General features: G+C 34.0%; 1 protein-coding gene across 1 annotated transcript in view; it reads left to right on the forward strand.

Annotated features, from left to right (window-relative positions):
• Positions 1-20,542, forward strand: part of TLK1 (tousled like kinase 1) — a 118,419-nt gene that overhangs the window by 36,891 nt on the left and 60,986 nt on the right. Inside the window, exon 3 of the mRNA XM_016203243.2 lies at positions 14,100-14,171. Within this exon, the coding sequence (XP_016058729.1) occupies positions 14,100-14,171 (72 nt within the window). The remainder of the gene's footprint in view (positions 1-14,099; positions 14,172-20,542) is intronic.

Genomic DNA, 20,542 nt, shown 5'->3' on the forward strand with positions numbered 1-20,542 from the left:
CCAGCCCTGGTCCACAAAGATATTCTACAGTTTCTTCTATTAACTTTATAGTTTTATTGTCGTATTTGCTCTTTAGTTCATCTAGGTCACACCTTTTATATAGTATTGATAGGGATCCAGTTTTATTTCTCTCCATCTAGGAAACCAGTTTTCTCAATAATGCTTCTTGAATCATTTGTTTTTCCACTGATTATATTAAGTTGCCATGTATATATATGGACATGTCTCTGAAATTTCTCTTATGTTCCAGTGATCTGTCTGTATTCACATTTAAAAGAAAAGCAAAAAACATTTTGGATTCTTTTTACGTGTTAGAACAAGTCTCTTCAAACTTCTTTTGTAAAGTTGATTTAGTTACTGTTTCTTCTATGGAGTTCTTAGGAACTTTTGTCTAGTTTTTGTGAATTTGGGGGCAAATTCCTGGATACTTTAAAGTTTTTGTGGCTGAAGTATTATTATATTTTCTAGTTAGTTATTGCTGACCTAGGAGACTTTTGATTTTTATAGGTTGGTCTTGTTTTGTATGTAACAGTCTTGCTGTTGGTCTCTTTTATTGGTTGTAATAGTTTGTTGATTCTCCCTCTAGGTTTCTCTAAAAAAATAGTAATTATCTTCCAAAAATGAGTTTCATTTCTTGCACTTCAGTATATTTATTTATCCCTTAGAGTGGTCATCAACTTCAGTACTTTGTCTTGTTCAAGAAGAATTCATCTAATGTTTCTCCATTAAGTGTAATGTGTGCTATAGATTTAGTGGATGTAACCATGCCTAAATTAAAGGAGAGCTTTTCTATTCCTGGTTAGTAAAGAAGTCTGTTTGTTTTTGTTTGTTTAAAAATCATAAATATTGTTGAGCTATATGAAATTCTTTTTCAGTTCTTGGTTGAAACACTCAAAAAATTTTTCTCCTTTGAACTATTAATGTGAATTATATTAATATATATATTTTTAAATGTTGAACCTGTTTGCATTTCTGGTATAAACCCTACTAGGCTATGATACACTATTTTTTTAAATATGTTTTATTGATTTTAGAGAGACAAAGGGGGAGGGAGAGATAGATAGAAGCATCAATGATGAGATTGATTGATGGGCTGCCTCCTGCACGCCCCCTACTGGGGATTGAGAGCCTACAGTCCCTGCATGCACCCTGACCAGAAATTGAACCGGTGACCTCCTGGTTCATAGGTTGATACTCAGCCACTGAGCCACGCCAGCTGGGCTGATACACTATTTTTAAATATATATTTATTGGATTTAAAAATATATTTATTGGATTTAATGCATGATTAACTATTTTATTTTGGATTTTTGCATTATGTGGTTACAGAAGAAATAGATGTATAGACCTGAAGAGTTCAGTGAATTTTCACAAATGTGTATGCTCGGAGTAATCCACACCCCTCTCAAGATACAGAACATTTTCATTATCCTACCTTACCTGTTTTATAAATCATTATCACACTAGCCTCATAAAATGAACTGCTTCCCCTTCACTATTTTCAGTTTTTTTTAAAACATTCTGTATATGATAGGAAATGTACAGTGGAAGATGAGGAGGCGTTTACCTGTAAAACTGTCTTGGCCTGGGGTTTATTGGGAGTAGAGGTCTTTTACTATCATTTTAAGTTTTTAATATTATTTAGTTTTTATTAAGGTATAATTTTACATGTAGTAAAGTTAACCCTTTTTATTATATAATTCTGCTATCAGTTTTGACAAATGTATACAAATGTATACAATTGTGTAACCCCACCACAAGTTAAGATACAATTCCCAAAGTAGCCCCCATGGCCTTTTGTTGTCAGCCACTCTAGATTGCCCTGGCAAACACTGATCTCTTTTCTGTTCCTGTAGTTTTGCTTTTGCAAGAATGTTATATAAGTGTAGTAAGTATTGTAATATGCAGCCTTCTGAGTCTGACTTTTAACTTTGCATAATGCATTCATTTGAGATTCGTCCTTGTTGTATGTTATCAATAGTTTATTGCTTTTTATTGCCGAATAGTATTTCATTGTACCACACTTCTTTTTACACTTGATCTTAGCCAAAAGGCCGAGAAGCGATCACACTTCTTTTTAATAATTAGGAACCACGTTAGGTTATGCTTGTTATGTGGTTGTCTTTTAGAATGTCAGTCAGCTAATGTAGAAGGAATGTAGAATCAGAAAATTAACATTTAATACTCTCCATTATAATTATTAATTAAGGCAGAAGTCATCAGTGAATGCTAAAAACAGCAAAATGTTATGAAGAACAAGGTCTCAAAGTTTTACCTTATAGATTAGTAATGAATTATAGAAGAGAAAATGTGCTTTTAAAATGGAGAGATTTTGTTGGTCACCATTTCTCCTAGATGAGGAACATTTGGGTGGTTTCCAGTATTTTGAGAATTGTAAATAAAACTATAAACTTTGCATATTCCCCTCTCTTTGGATTTGGCAGTTGTTTATGTGACGTAAATATCTCACAAGACAAAATATAGAACATTTCCATTCCTCCGAAAAGTTTTCTTCTGCCCCTTTCCCACTTGCCAAACTCTTTCCCCAAACCCCTTGTCTGACTTCTATCACTAATAGATTAGTTTTGCCTGTATTTTAACTCCATGTAAATGGAATCTTGCAGTATACTCTTTTATAGCTAGCTTCTTCCATTTAACATATTTTTGAGGTTTATTCATGTTGTTGCTGTTCAGTAGTTCATTCTTTTTGTTGTTATGTGGATATGCCACAGTTCTCTGTTTGTAGAGTGATATTTGGATGTTTTCAGTATTTGCCTGTTATGAATAAGGTTGCTCTAAATAATCTTGTACAAATCTTTTTGTGGACGTATATTTTCATTTCTCTTGAAAAAATACTTAGGCGTTGGAATAGGGTAGGAGTATGTTTTAACTTTGATAATTAACTTACACAGTTTTCCAAGGTGCTTATACCATTTTCTACTCTAATCAGCAATATATATACACGAATTTTAATTGTTCCACATCCTTACCAACATTCAGTGTTACGATTCTTCCTCGTTTCAGCCATTCTAGTGGGTGTGAAGTGGTATCAGCTCAGTTATTTATTTTTTTTAATATATCTTTATTGATTTCAGAGAGAGGAAAGGAGAGGCAGAGAGAGAGAGATAGAAACATCAAAGATGAGAGAGTCATTGATCGAGCCCACAACCCGGGCATGTGCCCTGACTGGGAATCGAACCCTGATCACCTGGATCCTAGGTCAATCAAGGCTCAACTGCTGAGCCACACCCAGCCAAGCAGCTCAGTTATTTTTAGTTTTTCTTATTTCTTGGTTAATGCTCTCTCCCTAAAAACTGCTTTATCTGTGTTTCACAAATTTTGATAGGTGCCGTTTTTCTTATTTAGACATATATTTCATAATTTACTTCCTTTTTAACACAAGAGTTGTCATTGTGGGATATTTTGAGCTGTTTTTTTATGGATTTTAATTTGCATTACATTTTGATATGGGGTCATTTCAGTATGACCCCAATACTGAAATATACCCTGTTTTATAAACATTTCATATCTAATATCTGTTAATTGTATTTGTTCAGATCTTAGATATCTCCTTGTAGTTTCAGTTTGGTCTTTTTTTCTGAGAGAGGTATATTAAAATCTTTAGCTGTGGTTATTAACTTACATAGTTTAGCTTGAAGTTTATCAGTTTTTGCTTTGTATATTTTAAGGCTATTTTTTTTTTTTTTACATGCATATATCTTCTTATTTTGTTGCTTTTATGACTATAGTTATTTTCCCTTAAATATTTGGTTTTCAGATTTTAAGATTACTATTCTAAGCTTTCTTTTGGTTTATTTTTGTCTTAGGTATGTATTTTTCTATTATATTTTTACTTTTTGTTTTAAGTGTGTTTCTTATAGACTGTGTCTTTTTGATGGAATGTGAGCTTTTTACCTCTTAAATGGTGGACTTGTCCATTACATTTATTATTACTGTTATTTTTTTACGTAGTTCTGCCATTGTCAGATGTCTTTTATTTGTACTATTATTCCCCTTCACTCCTTGCTTTCCATTGGACAAATGGAGTTTTTCCTGATGTTTTAAAGTTACATATTCTATTTTTAGTATATGATAATACACTATACTCATTTATGTATTCCTGTCTTCTCAAATTGATATTTATGTATTTCTACAGGTTTTTTTCTCCTCCTCTCCCCCTTCTTTACAACTTTTTACTTTGAAAAAAAATATTATACTTTCAAAAAGTATATGTTATCACAATAAATGAGAATCTATCTATAGGCTATTGACAAGAAACATTCACCCCAAATGACAAAGATTGGAAAGAAAATATTTCAGGTAATCATAAAGAAAAAGAAAGTGGAATTAAATATAAATTTGAGATTAGTTTCTCCTCAACTCAGAACCTTCCAAAGACTTTCCATGACATTTAAAGTAAAATTCAATGTCTTCACCGTGTCCTAACAAGACATTCTGATCTAGCTCTAGATTAACTTCCGTATTTAACTAATAACTATCTCACTATTGCACCCACACTGGTTTATTTGCCTGTTGCCTCCAACACACTTCTCCCTCACTTAATTAAAATTTCTATTCAAATGTCACCTCTTCAGAGAGGTTTTGATACCTGTATCATACTGTCCTTTGCCCCACTTGATTTTTTAAAAAGTATTGTTGATTCCTTACATAATGCTAAATATTTATATGTTTGTTTATTGTCCGTTTCCCTTCTTGTAAAGTAAATCCCATGAACACTTGGGCATAAGCCTTCTTTTTTTACTGCTATACTCCAGCATCAACAATAGTACTAAAGCCCTCAGTAAATATTTTTGAATGCATGAATGAATATCAAAACATTTCTCAAAACTGAAAGCCTGAATGGTACATAGATATTTTTTAAGGACTAAGAATTCATGGAAAAGATATGACAGTTATAAACTTTTATATGTCAAACAGTCCTAAAAATACATTGTGAATTGATTAAAGTACAGTTATAGTGAGGGTTTTACTATACTTCTTTTCGATTTTGACTGTTCAAATATGTATAAAAGGCTATAAAGACAGAATTTGCACAACATATTTTATAAGCTTGATTTGATTAGATACACATACATAATAGTCAATCCTCTTTATTCAAGGATTCTGTAATTGCAAATTTGCCTACTCACTAAAATTTATTTGTAACCTTAATATCGGTTCTTGCATTGGTTTTGCTGGTCATTCAAGGGCCTATGCATGTGGGGAGAGGTGAAAGTTTTGAGTTGCCTGAGGCTGAACAAAGTGACATTCTGCCTATCTGTTTCAGTTCTCATATGGTAAACAAGTGTTATTTTCTGTTTACTTAGTGCCATGTTTTTCACATTTTTGTACCTTTTATTGGTAGTTTCACTGTTCAAAATGGCCCCCATGGGTGGTAGTGCTGTAGTGCTGTCTAGTGTTCTAAACACAAACTGAAGTGCCTGAGGGAGAAAATTCTAGGTGATAAACTTCATTCAGGCATGAGTTATAGTGTTGCTGGTCATGAATTCACTGTGAATGAATTGAGATTATATATTAAAAAGGTGTCTTTAAACAGAAACCCACCTTTATATAAAACAAGATTATGTATTGTTTGGTTGCGTAAAATGTTGAAGCAGCTTGCAGGAACTTAACCGTGTATTTCCCTTAGTGGCAATGATTTAGCATTGGCTAATTCATTGTTCACAGCTAATAACAAAAATTGACTGGAGAGACAGAGAACTTTTATTCCATCATATGCCACTTCTTTAATCTTACGCCAGGTCTGCTTCACCTGTTAACTTGCCTCAGATCCTTATGGCCTGAGTTTGTGGCTCTGTGTTAGGATTACTGGTAGAAGGTAAAGGTAAATGTTATAAATTGTACTGATGTAAAGTTATTGTGTAGCTGTAATGTTTAGAGAAGGAGCTAAATGTAAAGACTTACTTTCTTATTTTACATAATGAGTAGTTACACACAATTTAAACTGAAAGAATAAAAAATATACAAAAGCATATTTTTAAGTTAAGGTAACATTTGAAGAATTAAAAATAAAAATATAAATGCATTTATCAGGAAGAAGGGGAAGCTGATACCAGTGAAACTCAATTCTTCATCTTTCTTGGCAGGGTCAATGAAGGACTTACTGAACTTTATTACATAGAGTGGAATACTCTACACTGGTTTGAAACAAAGGAAGTAGCAAAGGGGAAAAAAGAATGGAGAAGCTATCTATGTGTAGATTTGGAAGTTTCTCCAAGGTATATTAAGAGAAAAGAAAGTAGTCTAGGACAGTCTACATAATGTTATCTTTTGAGTAAGAAGGGTGGAAACAAAGAATGTATATTTAATTTCCTAGTGTAGACATAAAGCCTTCTGTTCTAGAAAGGGAAGAAACAAACGGAAAATAGTAGCCTGTTTGCATTACCTATTCAAAAATTTAATTAAAAACAATTTTTTTAAATGGTTGCCTTTGAATAGTGGAACTGGTGTGGGAGGGAGAAATTTGTATTTCTGTAATGAAATTTTTTCCATTTGTCTGTGTGTTGCTTTTATATTTTAAAAACTGTCCTTTGAATGTACAAAAAATCTGAATGCTTCAGATGTCTGTCAGTGTGTGCTTACATGTGCGTGTACTATATTTCAGAGTGTTTAAGTGATTATGTCCTGGACTTTGTCAAGCCTCTCCCTTCTGTCATCCTTTCTTCTCAATAATTTGAAACTTTTATAATTTTTTATGTTGAGATATAGTTTAAATACCCTAAAATTGCCCCCTTTATAGTGTACATTTTGGTGGTTTTTAGTATATCACAGAATTGTGCAGCCATCACCACTAATTCAGAATATTTTTATCACCCCATGAAGAAACTCCATGCACATTAGCAGCAACTCACCATTTCCCTCCTGCCCTACCCCATGCACCAGCCCCTGGCAACCACTATTCTACTTTTTGTCCGTATGGATTTGCCTCTTCTGAACGTTTCATATAAGTAGAATCATACAATATGTGACATTTTGTGTCTGGCATTTTTCACCTAGCATAATGTTTTCACAGCTTATGAATGTCGGATATTTTAGTGCTTTATTCCTTTTTATGACCGAATATTCTATTGTATTGTTGTGTCACATTTTGTTTATTCATTCATCAGTTGGTGGACATTTGTGTTGTTTCCATTTCTTTTAATGTGAATAATGCTGCTACGAACACTCTGGAACAGGTTTTTGTGTGGACATATGATTTTAGTTCTCTTAGGGAGTAGAATTAAGTCACTGATATTGACACAGCAAAGAAAAATAGACCAATGGAACAGAAGAGAGTCTAGCAGTAGATACATCCACGTATAGTAACTGGATATATGACAAAGGTGACACTGCAGTGCAGTGGAGAAAGGATGGCCTTTTATAATAGATGATGTTGGATCAATCGCATACCCATATGGGAGAAAAGATGACTCTTGATTCTCAACTCTTGCCATCATACAAAAATCAGTTCCAGGTGACACTTATAGATCTAAATACAAAACCTAAAAACAATAAAGCTTTCATCAGTATAATGATAGCAAGTTCATAAATGGGTCACAAAAGGCACTAACTATAAAGGAAAATATTTGGTAAATGTAACTATGTTGAAATGACACCAAAATATGAATGAAAAGTTAAGTCATAGAGGATTCACACCCAGAATATGTAAAGAATTCCTACAAATCAAGAAGTAAAAGACACACAGTCCGTGGTCAGAGTTTCAAAGGTCACATTGTTCTACCAGGCTTATAATGAAAACTAGTAGAACCCTGTTCCATTCTTCCAACCCTGCATTCATTCTTCACAGAGGCACTCCTCACCTTAACAGCTTTTTCTTATATTATATATATTACATATCTTTGTTTTATCTATGTGTGTATTTCTAAATAAGATTATTATAGGTCTTTGTCTTTTTCAGTTTTAGATACTTATTGACTTCCTGTTACAGATGATGAGTTAACTGTTAAATGATCCAACCTTCCACCCCTATAGAAATACTCATACTTCCCTGACCTCATCTTAATTTATATATACTTCAGTTTTTAGTTTGATCATTATTTCATTATTTATATTATGACCCTGTAAATTTTATTTACAGCCATGAGATTCCATAATTACATTTCTTCTTTTATACAACTGGTTGTTTTCCCTAGAGTTATAGTTGATTTATTTCTTTCGTTTTTTTAGTATTCAATATAAGCATTCACAAAGTCTCCAGCAGACGTGTGAATCTCTCATTATTTTCAGATACAAATTATTCTTATTTTTCTTTAGATATTCCCTCCCCCCTGACACTTTCATTGTTTTGCTCTTATCCAGGCTAGTTGCTCTCTGTTTCTCCTGAATGCCTGCCTGGAGTTCCTTCCATCCTGTAATCTTTTTTCTTGATCAGCATGGGAATTCCTATTGTATCTGCCCTGTGTTTGAGCTCTTTCCTTTCCCCCATATCTTCCTCTTTCTCAGTTTATTCTTTTGTTTTGGCAGAGCAGATTCCCTAGTAATTTCCAGAGAATAGGTACATTGGTAGTCAAATTTTTGAGACCTTGCATACTGTTTTTCATAGTGGCTGTCCTAATTTATAATCCCTCCAAAAACAATGCACAAAGGTTTTCTTTTCTCTAATCCTTATCAGTACATGTTATTTCTTGTCTTTTTTATAATAACCATTTTGAGAGGTACAAGGTGATATTTCATTTTTTTCTTTATCTTAAGATTATTTTTCTTTATCTTTGGTTTTCAATAGTTTGGCTATGATGTTACCTAGGTATGGAACTTTCTTTTATATAAACCCTAATGGTAATCCCACAAAAAATCTAGAACTGAGACACACAACAAAAAAAAGAGGAAACAGGAAAAAAATCATAGAATACTACCAAACTAAAATAACAGATGGAAACACAAGGGAAAAGAAACAGTGGCAACACAGAGCTACCAGAAAACAAAAGGTAAAATGGCCGTAGGAAATCCTCATATGTCACTAGTTACTTTACATGTAAATGGACTGAACTCACCAATAAAAAGACACAGAGGAGTGATTGGATCAAAAGAACAAAACCCAACCATAAGGTGCCTTCAAGAGACACATCTCAGCTGCAAGGACATACATATATAGACTCAATGAAAGGGTGGAAAATGATACTCCAATATAGACTCAATGAAAGGGTGGAAAATGATACTCCAATCAAATGGTATCTGGACAAAAGTGGGTGTAGTATACTTATTATATCAGACAAAATAGATTTAAAGATAAAAAAGGTAATGAGACAGAGATGGACATTTTATTATAATAAAAGGGATAATACATCAAGAAGATGGAACACTTATCAGCATTAAAGTATATAAAGCTACTACTAACAGAACTAAAGAGGAAAGGGAGAAACTGACAAAAGCAATTCTAGTAGGGAACCTAGATACCCCATTGACAGCTATGGATAAATCTTCCAAACAGAAAATCAATAAGGCATTAAATGATACATTAGACCAAATAGATATAATTGACACTTAGAGAGCCTTTCATCTCACAACATCAGATTATATATTCTTCTCTGGTGCACATGGAACCTTCTCAAGGATAGACCATATGTTGGGACACAAAGCTAGCCTCAACAAATTTAAGAGTGAAATCGTCCTAAGCATATTTTCTAGCCACAACGCTTTGAAATTGGAAATCATCTGCAAAAAGAAAACACACAGGATATTAAACAATGACTGGGTCAAAGAAGAACTAAGAAAACATCAGGAGATACATAGAGGCAAATGAGAATGACAGTATGACATATCAGAACTTCTGGGATGCAGCAAAAGTAGTAATAAGACAGAAGTTTATATCATTACAGGTCTATCTCAAGAAAACAAGAAAAATCTCAAATAAAAAAACCTGATGTTTCACCTTTAAAAACTAGAAAAAGAAGAACAAATGAACACCAGAGTCAGTAGAAGGAAGGAGATAATAAAAACTAGAGCAGAATTAAACACAATAGAAAACAAATATAATAGAAAATTTAATGAAACAAAGTTGGTTCTTTGAGAGGATTAATGTGTACGGTTTTCTTTGTACTTACTCTGCTTGGAGTAATACGTAAGCTGCTTGAATTTGTAAATTTACACCTTCCACCAAATTTTGGGACTTTCTAGCTATTCAATTACTTTCTCTGCTCCTTTTTCTCTCCTCCTGTGACTCCAAATCCATGTATAGTGTCCAACTACTATTTTTCAATAATTTTTCTCTCTAGTTTGAATAATATCTTCTGATCTTCAGTACCTTTTTCCATTCTGATGTCAAGCCCATCCAGTGAATTTTTTTATTTTAGACTAAACTTTTTAGTTTTGGAATTTGCACTTGGTTCTTTTTTTATATTTTAATTTCTTCTGCTGAAATTTCTAATTTGTTCAACTCTTACAAGTATGTTTTCCTTTGTCATCTGAGCATACTTACAGCAGCTGCTTTTAGATCTTTGCTAATTCTGATACCCGAGTTACCTTGTGGTTGTCTCTGCTGGTTGTCTTTTCTCTTGCGTATGGGTCATATTTTCTTGTTTCTTCATAAGTTTAGAAATTTTATTTATATCCTGCACACTGTAAATGATACACTATATGACTTTGGGATTTGGTATAGTATTCTTCTGTTGAGTGTTGACTTTTTGGTGGTTATTTGTATTAGGAAAGAATCAACTTCGCTGGGCTGAAATCTAAAGCATGTCTCCCTACAGGGGATGGCAGCTAACGTCTCTGTTTAGTTGTAGCCTTACCTGGACTGCTTAGAGTCTGTTCCACACTTGCATAGATCAGTGACCAGCCAGAGACATGGATAGAGGTAATTTGCAGAATTTGCAACTCTGTCTTTGCTTTTTTTTCCTAGCATATGCCTGTCTTTCCAGCTGCTGTGGTAGTTCCAATCTGGTTTTTCAAGGCATTAAGACTGCACGTGATGATCCAAGTTTCAGCTGCTCTGTGCAGCTCACACTAGTGGCCTTCCCTCTGGCTAAAGCTGTAAAAACAGGAAACCCACCTAGTTCTGTTCCCTTCTTCCGTATGTTGCCTCTTATCCAGACTCTGCTTGCTTTTGGTTGTTCAAGTGCTTTCAGGTAGTTGTCTTTTATATATTTTTCCAGAATTTATAGTTGTCTGCAGGAACATTGGTCTCATAAGAGATATTCTGTTACTGTTTGTGGCAGAATCTGTATTTTTGAATTATTTGTTTTAAAAGGTAAAAATATGTCATGAATTTATATTGATACTTCCAATTCAAATCAGAAAGACAAGGGTTTTATTTATATCTGCATATTTTTTCTTCTGTATCAAGAATTGTTCTCAAGGACATAAAAAAATGATAGAATTAGAATATCATGTAATTGTTTACTTTTTTCCCTACATACACAGCAGTCTCAAAACAACTATATTTGTGCTATTACAATGACCAAAGTGATTACTGAAAACAGTTAAAGAATATTTCACTCGTGCTTTCCATAAAATTCCATCCCCCAATTTTTAAAATATTGTGTTATTAACTTTGTATGTATGCATTTAGCCATTAAATTTCATAGTTTCTTCCTTGTATTTCTTATTTAACCTTTATCAGTAAGTAATATTATTGATTGCATCAGTTCTTAGGATGAAATTTCATTTTGGTTATCTGAAGCTTGTTCTCTGGAATCTTTTGGAAGGCTCATGGGAGCAGTATTTCCCGATTTCTGGAATTTTGATAAGTTTATCTATGCCTTTTATATGTTAAAAATAAATTTTACTGGATATAAAACACTTTATTCATATTGTCTTGATTATCTTGATATGTTACTTCATTCTCTTTTGGCATAAAGTGTTGCCTTTGAAAAATTTAATATTCTTAGGTGCATATTGTGTTCTTTCAGGCAGTAGTTTCAGTTTTTAAAAAAATTTCAAGGAGGATTTCTTGAACTATAGTTTCTGCTATTTGTTTTCTTCTGGTAGTGCTCTTTAAAGACTCCTGTTATCTGAATGTTGGATCTCTGTTGCTTCAATAATTGTTGCTTTCTTATTCTTTTTATCTTTTCATTTCTTTTGATTTCAAAAGTGTTCTTCCTTTTTGCCTTCTGTTTCTCTTAAAACATCATCTGTTGTATGTATTTTCTCTTGGTTTCATTCAGGCTTAATCTTCATTATTAAACCTATTTTCCCCCCCAAATTTTTGATGCTTTCCTGAGCTCTGTTACCTTATTTCTGAGTTTTTTTGAAATCTGATTTATGTTCTTTCATGTCTTGAGTCATTTTAGTAATGTCTTTTAGCTCATTTTGAAATACTAGGTTACAGTTTCACCTATTTTGTGAAATGTGTATGTGTGTCTGGTAGGCTTTTACTATCAGGGTATTATTCTGTATCTTACTCGCTTTTTTCTTATAATAACTTCGTGGGATGACTTGGATGACCTGCATCAGTTTCTGTTACTTACCTTTTGTTGTTTTTTGGTGTGTTTTTTCCTGTTTAGAATGGCCTTTCTCAGAGAGCTCCCTCTGCTGTTGTTTTTGGGCACTCTTCAAAAGTATGGCATTTGCTTTCTGAGATTTCCAGGCTTTGCTCCCTTCTCCACTTTTATTTTGATATTCTTGTTTCTTTATCTTCATTGTACCTGTTGTGCTCAATTTTGTTTCTGTACCCAGTAGTTTATCCTTATTGTGACACCCTTAGTGAAGGATTCGTTTCAAGAGCTCATAGGGCCTAGCGAGATTGCTCTAACTTCTTCAGCCTTCACTATGGACACCGTGCACTTAGTCACTATTGGAAAGGGCAGAGACCCTTCCTTCAGGTATAGCTTCTGTCCTCAAGTTGACTTATTGGTCAGTTGCATTTGCCTTTTTGGGAGTCTCTGTCATCAAATCTTTCAGACACCCTATTTCCTTCTGCTTCCTCTCGTACCATGCAGGCTCTGCAGCTGTTGGTGATCTGTTCCCATCTGCTATTTTGGGGAGATTCCTAGTCACCCAGTTTTGTTGTAAATGTTTTGTGTGGGTTTGGGGTTTATATTTTTATGTGGAGATTTAGAGATGATGAAAAACGCTGCCACTGCCTCCATTGTCCCTGAATCTTTATAGTTTATCACTTCTTAATTGCTATTTATGGTGTTCTTTGTTTCAAGTTTGATCATTTTACTCTAATTAGATTATAACTTCCTCTAAATAGTGCTTGAATCTTAATTAGTTTGAATGCTGTTTGTATTGAAAACAGCCTTTACAGTGTCCCACGTAGTACTGGACATATGGGCAATAGCTTGGAGTCATCAGTTTGGAAATTAGCCTAAAGGTAATTATAGCCCAACTTTTGTAACCTTTTAATAGGATTAACAGCTACACTTACAAATTGAAGGGCAGTAGGGATATCAGCTGGTCTGCCTGCACATAAAGTTTATTCGTGCATTGTCTTTGACATATATGCCATAGCTTGTCATCACTTATTCTAAACATTCCTGGAAGACATTAATCTGATGTACTGTTGGTTCAAACAAGTCCACAAAATAGTAAGCATCATAGGAACATATTGGAAACATAGCAAACATCATCCTGCAAAATAATAACTCATTTCTATTTGTCACAATTTAAAAATATTGTAAAGGAAATGTAGGAATTCTTGAGTGAAGCAATTAAAATGGTCAGGATGATAAATTTTCTTAAAACCCTAAGCCAAGACAAACCAAAGATTGTCCAGTTTGTTAATATGAAGAGAGGCAAATGGGTGTGGATGGGATGTCATGGAATTTGATAAGGTTGTGAAGAGAATTAAGGAACACAAACAATACTTTTAGTTAAAGGAAGCATTAGATTTTATATGTTGAATAGTAGTTTTAGGGTTCTTGATTTCCTAACGATAGCCCACTTCCTTTGCTCCGGAATTTGGTATTCTAAAAACTCCACTAGTAAGCTTGTTCCTAAAATACAGAAGAACTTTATTGACTTGATAAAACTTTCTAAAATGTTTATAGTGTTAAGAGGTTGGTAATTCTTATATTTACTTCATTTGTCTTCCTTCCTTTAAAGGAATCATACTTTAATTTTTGAAGATAGATTATTTATGTAATATATTTTGTTTAAAATTACTCCTAAATTTTACCTTTTTAAAAATCTTTTAACAGGCCTCAACAAATAATGAAAGCTCTAATCACAGTTTTGGAAGCTTGGGATCTTTAAGTGACAAAGAATCAGAGGTAAGTAACTTCATCTTAAATATGGTGCTATTAAAGTAAAAGCTGGAATCACCTTTTAAAAAAATTGAATAGATTATTTTTTTCATCAGTTCTTATGCTAAATGTTAATGCTTTTTAAGTTTTTATAGGAGCATTTTATTCTGCCTTATGAAACACAGCATTCAGACTGAAGACTATATTTGGCATTAGAAAGAAAATATAGTTTCTTTGGTTATGGAGCTGAACCTGTGGTATAGGTGTTCTTAATGGAATACACTTACTAGCCATTCATAATTGTAGGAGATGAAGGTGGTTTTTGAAATATATTGTTTCACGGTTTTCCTTTATTTCTCGTTATATTTCCTCTTATTTTGGCTTTGAAGTAAGGGTTTGTTTACTTTCTGAAATACAAGATATAAGGATTTTTTCTCTCATTTTGAAATTTCTTATGGAATCTCATACTGTTGGTTTTCACTTTTCTTACTTAAAAATATCTGAAAACTCTCCTCCCCTCCCACCCACTTATTGACCCCACTGAGAAAATACATTGGATTTTGTAAGTAGTCATTTGTATCCATGGTATAGTTCACTCTGAGCATGATATACTTGATGGCATGCTTTTTAAATGTGTAGACCGGAATTTTTTGAGTTGTAGCATTTACTGGTTGATCTGCAACTTCACTTTTTGTGGACATAGCCTGTAATATTGTCTCTTCTCAGATTATAGAGTTCTGTCACTTACTTTTCAGTGTATGTGTGTGTATGTGTCTGTGTGTGTTGTTTTCCCTGTCAGTGTTAATTTATTTCTACTTGAACCATTTTAGTCTTTTTTCCTATTTGGTATATCACTTTGATAATACCAAAAGGTTGTTAACACTCAGTAACTCTTAGCCATTCCGTGGAAAGGGAATATCAAAGGTGGCATCTTTTTAAGTCCTCTGTTATAGAAAGCATCTAGGGATCTCTAGGTAGACAGTTTTGTGCAGTTCTGTGCAGGCACCCTGACACTCCAAAGGAGTGTGGCATAGGGCTCTCACTCATCAGGCTTTCCCTTCCACAGAGACAACTGGCAGGCAGCTGAAAGGACTGTGCAAGTGACGGGACTTTATCTGCAGTAGGTTCCCTTGAGGTAAGCGTTAGTAGCCCCTATGTAGCACCAGATTGTCACAGTTTAGTGTTTTTTTTTCCTCTTTAATTAACACACTTATAATGAGTCTTTAAAAATTGTAGGTTTAGAGCGAGACAAAGTACAGTTTTTCAAAAACTATATCAAGAATGTTTTCACTTTATATTTCCTAGACTTTGAAATGTTTCTTGACATTTCCAGATTTGGGTCTTAGTAATTTCACATGCCTCCTCTTTTATAGGCTTTTAAGTTATAAAGAGCAATAAAATAATTTTAGATATTTCCCTTTCTATTCACCAAATCTGGTGTTTTTGATTTTTTTAAATAGCAAAACATAGTAAAAAGTTAGGTCACCTATAACATATATTTCCATGTTCTTAATAGATGTAGTGTTTGATTCCTTCTAAAGAATCAGTCTATAAGAAAATACCACGTCTCTTTAAGAATTCCAAGGGTCACTTTTGTCTATATTTTTAATTTAAAATGTTGGGTTTTTGTTTTGTTTTGTGTTTTGTTTTTTTAAGACCATAGTGGTATTTGCAGTGAAACAGAATTTGATTCACCATTGGATATACTTAGCTTTATTTGTATAGAAATTTTGACATTAGGGGCAGCAATAGAAAATCTTAAAATCTTTTGACTTTTGCTGTTCTGTGTTCTATATCTGGAAGTTTTAGAACTTAATAGTTAAGTCAGGTGGCACAGTATTTTGGAAATAACTACAGATTACACATTTTCCTTAAGATTTGAAAAAGCAAAACAAATTTTTTTTGTCTTGACATTCTAAGAAGATACATATCTGGAAAGTGATTCCCAGGTTTTATTATACTACATACCTTAATTAATGAATTCCCTTGGGGTAAAATTTCATACAAATCAAGGTGCAGATATTCATAGGCCATTAAGTTAATTTGTTGGGAGTAAACAATGAATTGCAGACATACCTCCCCCCTGCAGTACACCTATTAATAGAGTTTATGTAGTATTCCATTGTCTTATGATGTCATTTCATTCTTTTGGTAATCCATTCCCTGATCATTACTTTTTTAAAAATAATAGTTTTTGTTTTTATGAACAAGTAGTACTAAAAGATTTATTTATTTTTAAAAACTGTTTTCTACCACCCACCCTTTTCACATCCCTCTTTTTGATTTTTAGCTTTTCTTCCTGGTATTCATTTTCATGTTTTATAATGTAAATAATGTGCATATCTTGCTATTTTCTTTCATCAATTAGACATTATCTGTTGAGTCCCTGTTAGTATTTATGAAGATTTTAGCTTCCCCTACTCTCTGTCCTGCCCAGGACTCTTCAGATACCCAGAACCCTCCTGTTTTCTTCTGTCCTTTTACTGTTAAAGCTGAAAAGCTTCTGATATTTACTGTTAGGTTCATTGAATCTACTTCAATTGAAATTTCTCATTTCAGTTAATATATGAATTACTTCATATATGAATTTGCCTTTTATTTCTAAATATAGAATTTTACACCAGAAACAGTTTTTCCTTTTGTTAGTGCAATCGCCTGGTAGGTAGGAAGGTGTTGATCTTGCTTTGCTTTATTTTACATCAGTTTAGGTTTATTCAACAGGCTCCAAAAATTTACTGTATTTTCATTGAGCAATCATTACTTACCTATTACCTCCTGACCTCTGTGCCAAGATGAATAGGGTATTATCTGTGCCTTCACAAGAGGTCAGTGTCAGGTAGGACAGACTACTGTATAAACTGTGTGGGCTGTTGTAATAGATGTAAGCACAAGGTGCTATGGGATCAAAGAGCAGGAAACCTGTAATTCCACCTGCCTGCAAGGGAGAGGAGGGAGAGAAGGATCGGTAAGAAGAGAGGTCTTCCTTCAGAGAAGAAGTGATAGTTATTAAGAAAGGCTGTGAATTTATTCCAGAGGTCAAGGGCAAAGTATGAGAAGACTGACAGAGAGACTAGGATATGCTTTTGCTTTTGCATGGAAGCTTGGCAAGTAATTTTGTTCAAGACATAGGGCGGTGATTCTCGACCCTAGCTGGACTTTAGATCCCCTGAGGAGCCTGGAGAAAATACCACGCTGCTGAGGTGGCTCAGCTGTTTTGCAAACTTCTGGTATAGGGAGGATATGTAAGAAGGGTGAAAGACAGGCAGGGGTCAGGGTTTGAATGCCCTTTTATTTCATAGTAAGGAATTTGGGCTTTTATCTGGGTGATGGAGAGTCAGCGTCATTGAAGTGGGGGAGGCAAAGTAGAGATGGAGAACAGCTTCCCAGATGGCAATGGGGACAAGATTGGAGGGAAGCAGAACCTTAGTTGGAAGATCATTTACTTCAGGAATACCATTCCTTTACAAAACTTCAAACCTCCAAGGTGTAATATTAGGAGGAAAAGCTTCCAGTGGAAGGGGTTCTAATTTAGTGTTCTCAAGTTTGCATTTTGGATATGCATTCTCCTTCATTCTCTAACTTTGGTTATTGGTGCTATCACCTCCCAGGCCTATGTTTCTCACAGTTTAATGTGTGAGTGAATTAATTATCAATCACCTAGTAGGTAGGATGGTATTAATTACCAAGAGTTTTTATGTCTATAGGTCTGGGGTGGGGGTTTTCATTTCTCTAACAAGCTGTCAAATTCCAGCTAGGTTTTAAAAGTAGAATCTGTAGGGTTTGATGACTGAGTGAGTGTAAAGAAGGAAAGGGAAGAGCCGAGGATTATTTAAAGGTACATAACTTTAGGTGATAACTCAGGAAAGAAAGATGTCAGGCTAGGAGGAAGACTTCGGAGTTTCTACATAGGTGCAAAACGACTGGGTGGTCTGAGGATTCCTGGGGGTCCCTGAGACACTTTCAGGGGGTCTACAAGGTCACTTTTTATAACAGTACTAAGACAGTATTTGCCTTTTAAAAAATAACGCTAAGACATTTAGCTTTTTAAAACTTTCATTTTCTCCTGAGTTTACAGTGAAAGTTTCTAGAGGCTGTGTAACATGTGATGATATCATCACTGACAATTTATGGATCGTGTACTTGTGTATTCTGGTGTTTAAAAGCTTTTTAGTTTTAAATTCTAATATGGTAAATATTGATAGTTATAAACCACATAAATAAAAGCTCTTTGGGGTTCTCAACAGGTTTTTAAGAGTTTGTAGAGGAGTGCTGAGATCCAAAAGTTTAAAAACTGCTTTTGTAAATGAACTCATCCTTATAGTTTGTTTAACTCTAGGAAATGTGACCAGGCAAGATGGGTGTGCTGGAGAAAGTGAAGAAGAATTAGTAGAATTAAATGTCACAGAAGTCACATAAGATAATGACAGTAAAAAGTGACTAAGAATTTGTCACTTAGGCTGAGTTTTAGTAGATTAATGGGAGCAAGATGCCAGAAGAGAGTTGGTTAAGGAAGCATAGGAAAGTGGGGAAATAGAGCAAATATTGACAGCTCTTGTCAGACTCTTGACTGTGAAGGAAAGGAGACAGTATCGAGAGCCTTAACAGGCTTGACATATTATGTGCTAAGGAAGGGGTCATAGCAGAGCTGTGATAGGACAAGGAAAGGAAAGAGAGAAGAGAAAGTAGAACCAAAACGCAACACCTTTCCTCCAGGCAGTATGAATGGTGAGATCCAGACCTAATGGGCAGGGTTAGTTGTAGGCAGAAATGACAAGGAACAGCCTTTCTTCTAATGGATGAACTTCCAAACCTAATAACCTTTCTCTTCACAGTGAAAATAGAGGATATCAGCTGAAGGAAAGAATCATGAATGGGTTGTGGGTGTGAGGAGAAAGATACAAATTTTATAGGAGGGACAGGGAAGGGAGTTTGAGAGAGAGGAGTCACTCATCCTGTTTAAAAAATTTTTTAGAATGTCTCAGGAGTTAGAAACATGGTCTGTGTGGATTTATCTGCTAGCTAAACACTAATGTGGTGAAGACTTGGGGGTGGGGGCGGGATGGAGGGGGTCAGTGGGGAAAAAAGGGAGACATCTGTAATACTTTGAACAATAAAGATAAATAAAAAATAAAAGTCCAGATTATTTTATGAGGCAAGAGATGCCCAGTGTTATCAGTGTTTTCCAAGTTTTAGAACCTGTCTTGATCCACCTGTTTGCAGTTCTTGCAGGACCCTTCCCTCTCTAAACACAAAGACCTCTACTTTCTCTAAGTTCTGCACAATTGCTGTTCTCTCTCTACCTTACCCCAAGATGCTGAGATAAATTATGTATTTTACAGCTCATTTGGAATTCATAATGAGTATTTATACCATAGCCATTCCTCCTCCCTACCTCTCTTTTGGGGAGTTCTAGAATATAGCAGTTCTCTGCTTTATTATATTCCTTACTGAGGTGGGATATTTGTGACTGAATATAAATATCATTGAATTACATCATGTTTAATAAGGCTGGAGAAGCACATTTAAGTGTATTTGTGCATGTGTGCTTGCGTGCAGTATACTACATAATAATGTTTGTGAAGCAGACACACATGCCAAATTATTTTATTTTTGCTTCAATTTAATCTTTAATATTTATCTCCTGTAATACTTCTATATAACTTGAGTCAGAGTAGAACAATTTAAAATATACCCTATCTCTGTTTCCCCTTCCTCCTGGATAATTATCAGTTCTTTAACTCCTTAGCACCATTGGAATTGAATTAGTTTATTTTTTATTCAGGTACATCTGAGGATTTTTTGAGTTACTTAGGATTAAGAATATTTTAAATTATAGATACAAAGAAACTGGGACAGTTGTTGCATCTAGACATTTAAACTTAGATCCACTTTCAGAATTGTAATAATTGTAATGAAAGAATATATAGCTATGATGCCTTGATTGTCTTAATTTACCTCTAACAATGATTAATGAAGGTCATTTTATGAAAGAAGATCCGATTGGCTTTATCATTTGAATTAGAAGATCGAATTAGTTTGTATCATATGAATTAAGTTTTTGGAAGTAATCTTAGAACTTATATTTTTTCCTCATTTGAGTTAAAGTTCTGGTATTGAAGACATTTTGAAGCATTAATGCTTTTGTTTTGTTCTTTTTTTAAGACTTTAAAGGGCCACATTATGTGTGATTTTTTTATTTTATTTTTTTTGCATATTTTAGAGGAAGTAGAAATTTAGAATACTAGGGAATTAGACCTAAAACTAACTTGGACCTGGCTTCAGGAGGGCATTATTTCCATTTCTAGAACTAGTGATAGTGTTTATAGAGTTATTTAATAGGTTTTAAAATGTAAATTCTCCTTTTTTGAAGAAGGTATTTTAAAATTACACATAAATGT

This window comes from Miniopterus natalensis, chromosome 8 (genome assembly GCF_054644295.1).
Source record: "Miniopterus natalensis isolate mMinNat1 chromosome 8, mMinNat1.hap1, whole genome shotgun sequence".
Classification (NCBI taxonomy): Eukaryota; Metazoa; Chordata; class Mammalia; order Chiroptera; family Miniopteridae; genus Miniopterus; species Miniopterus natalensis.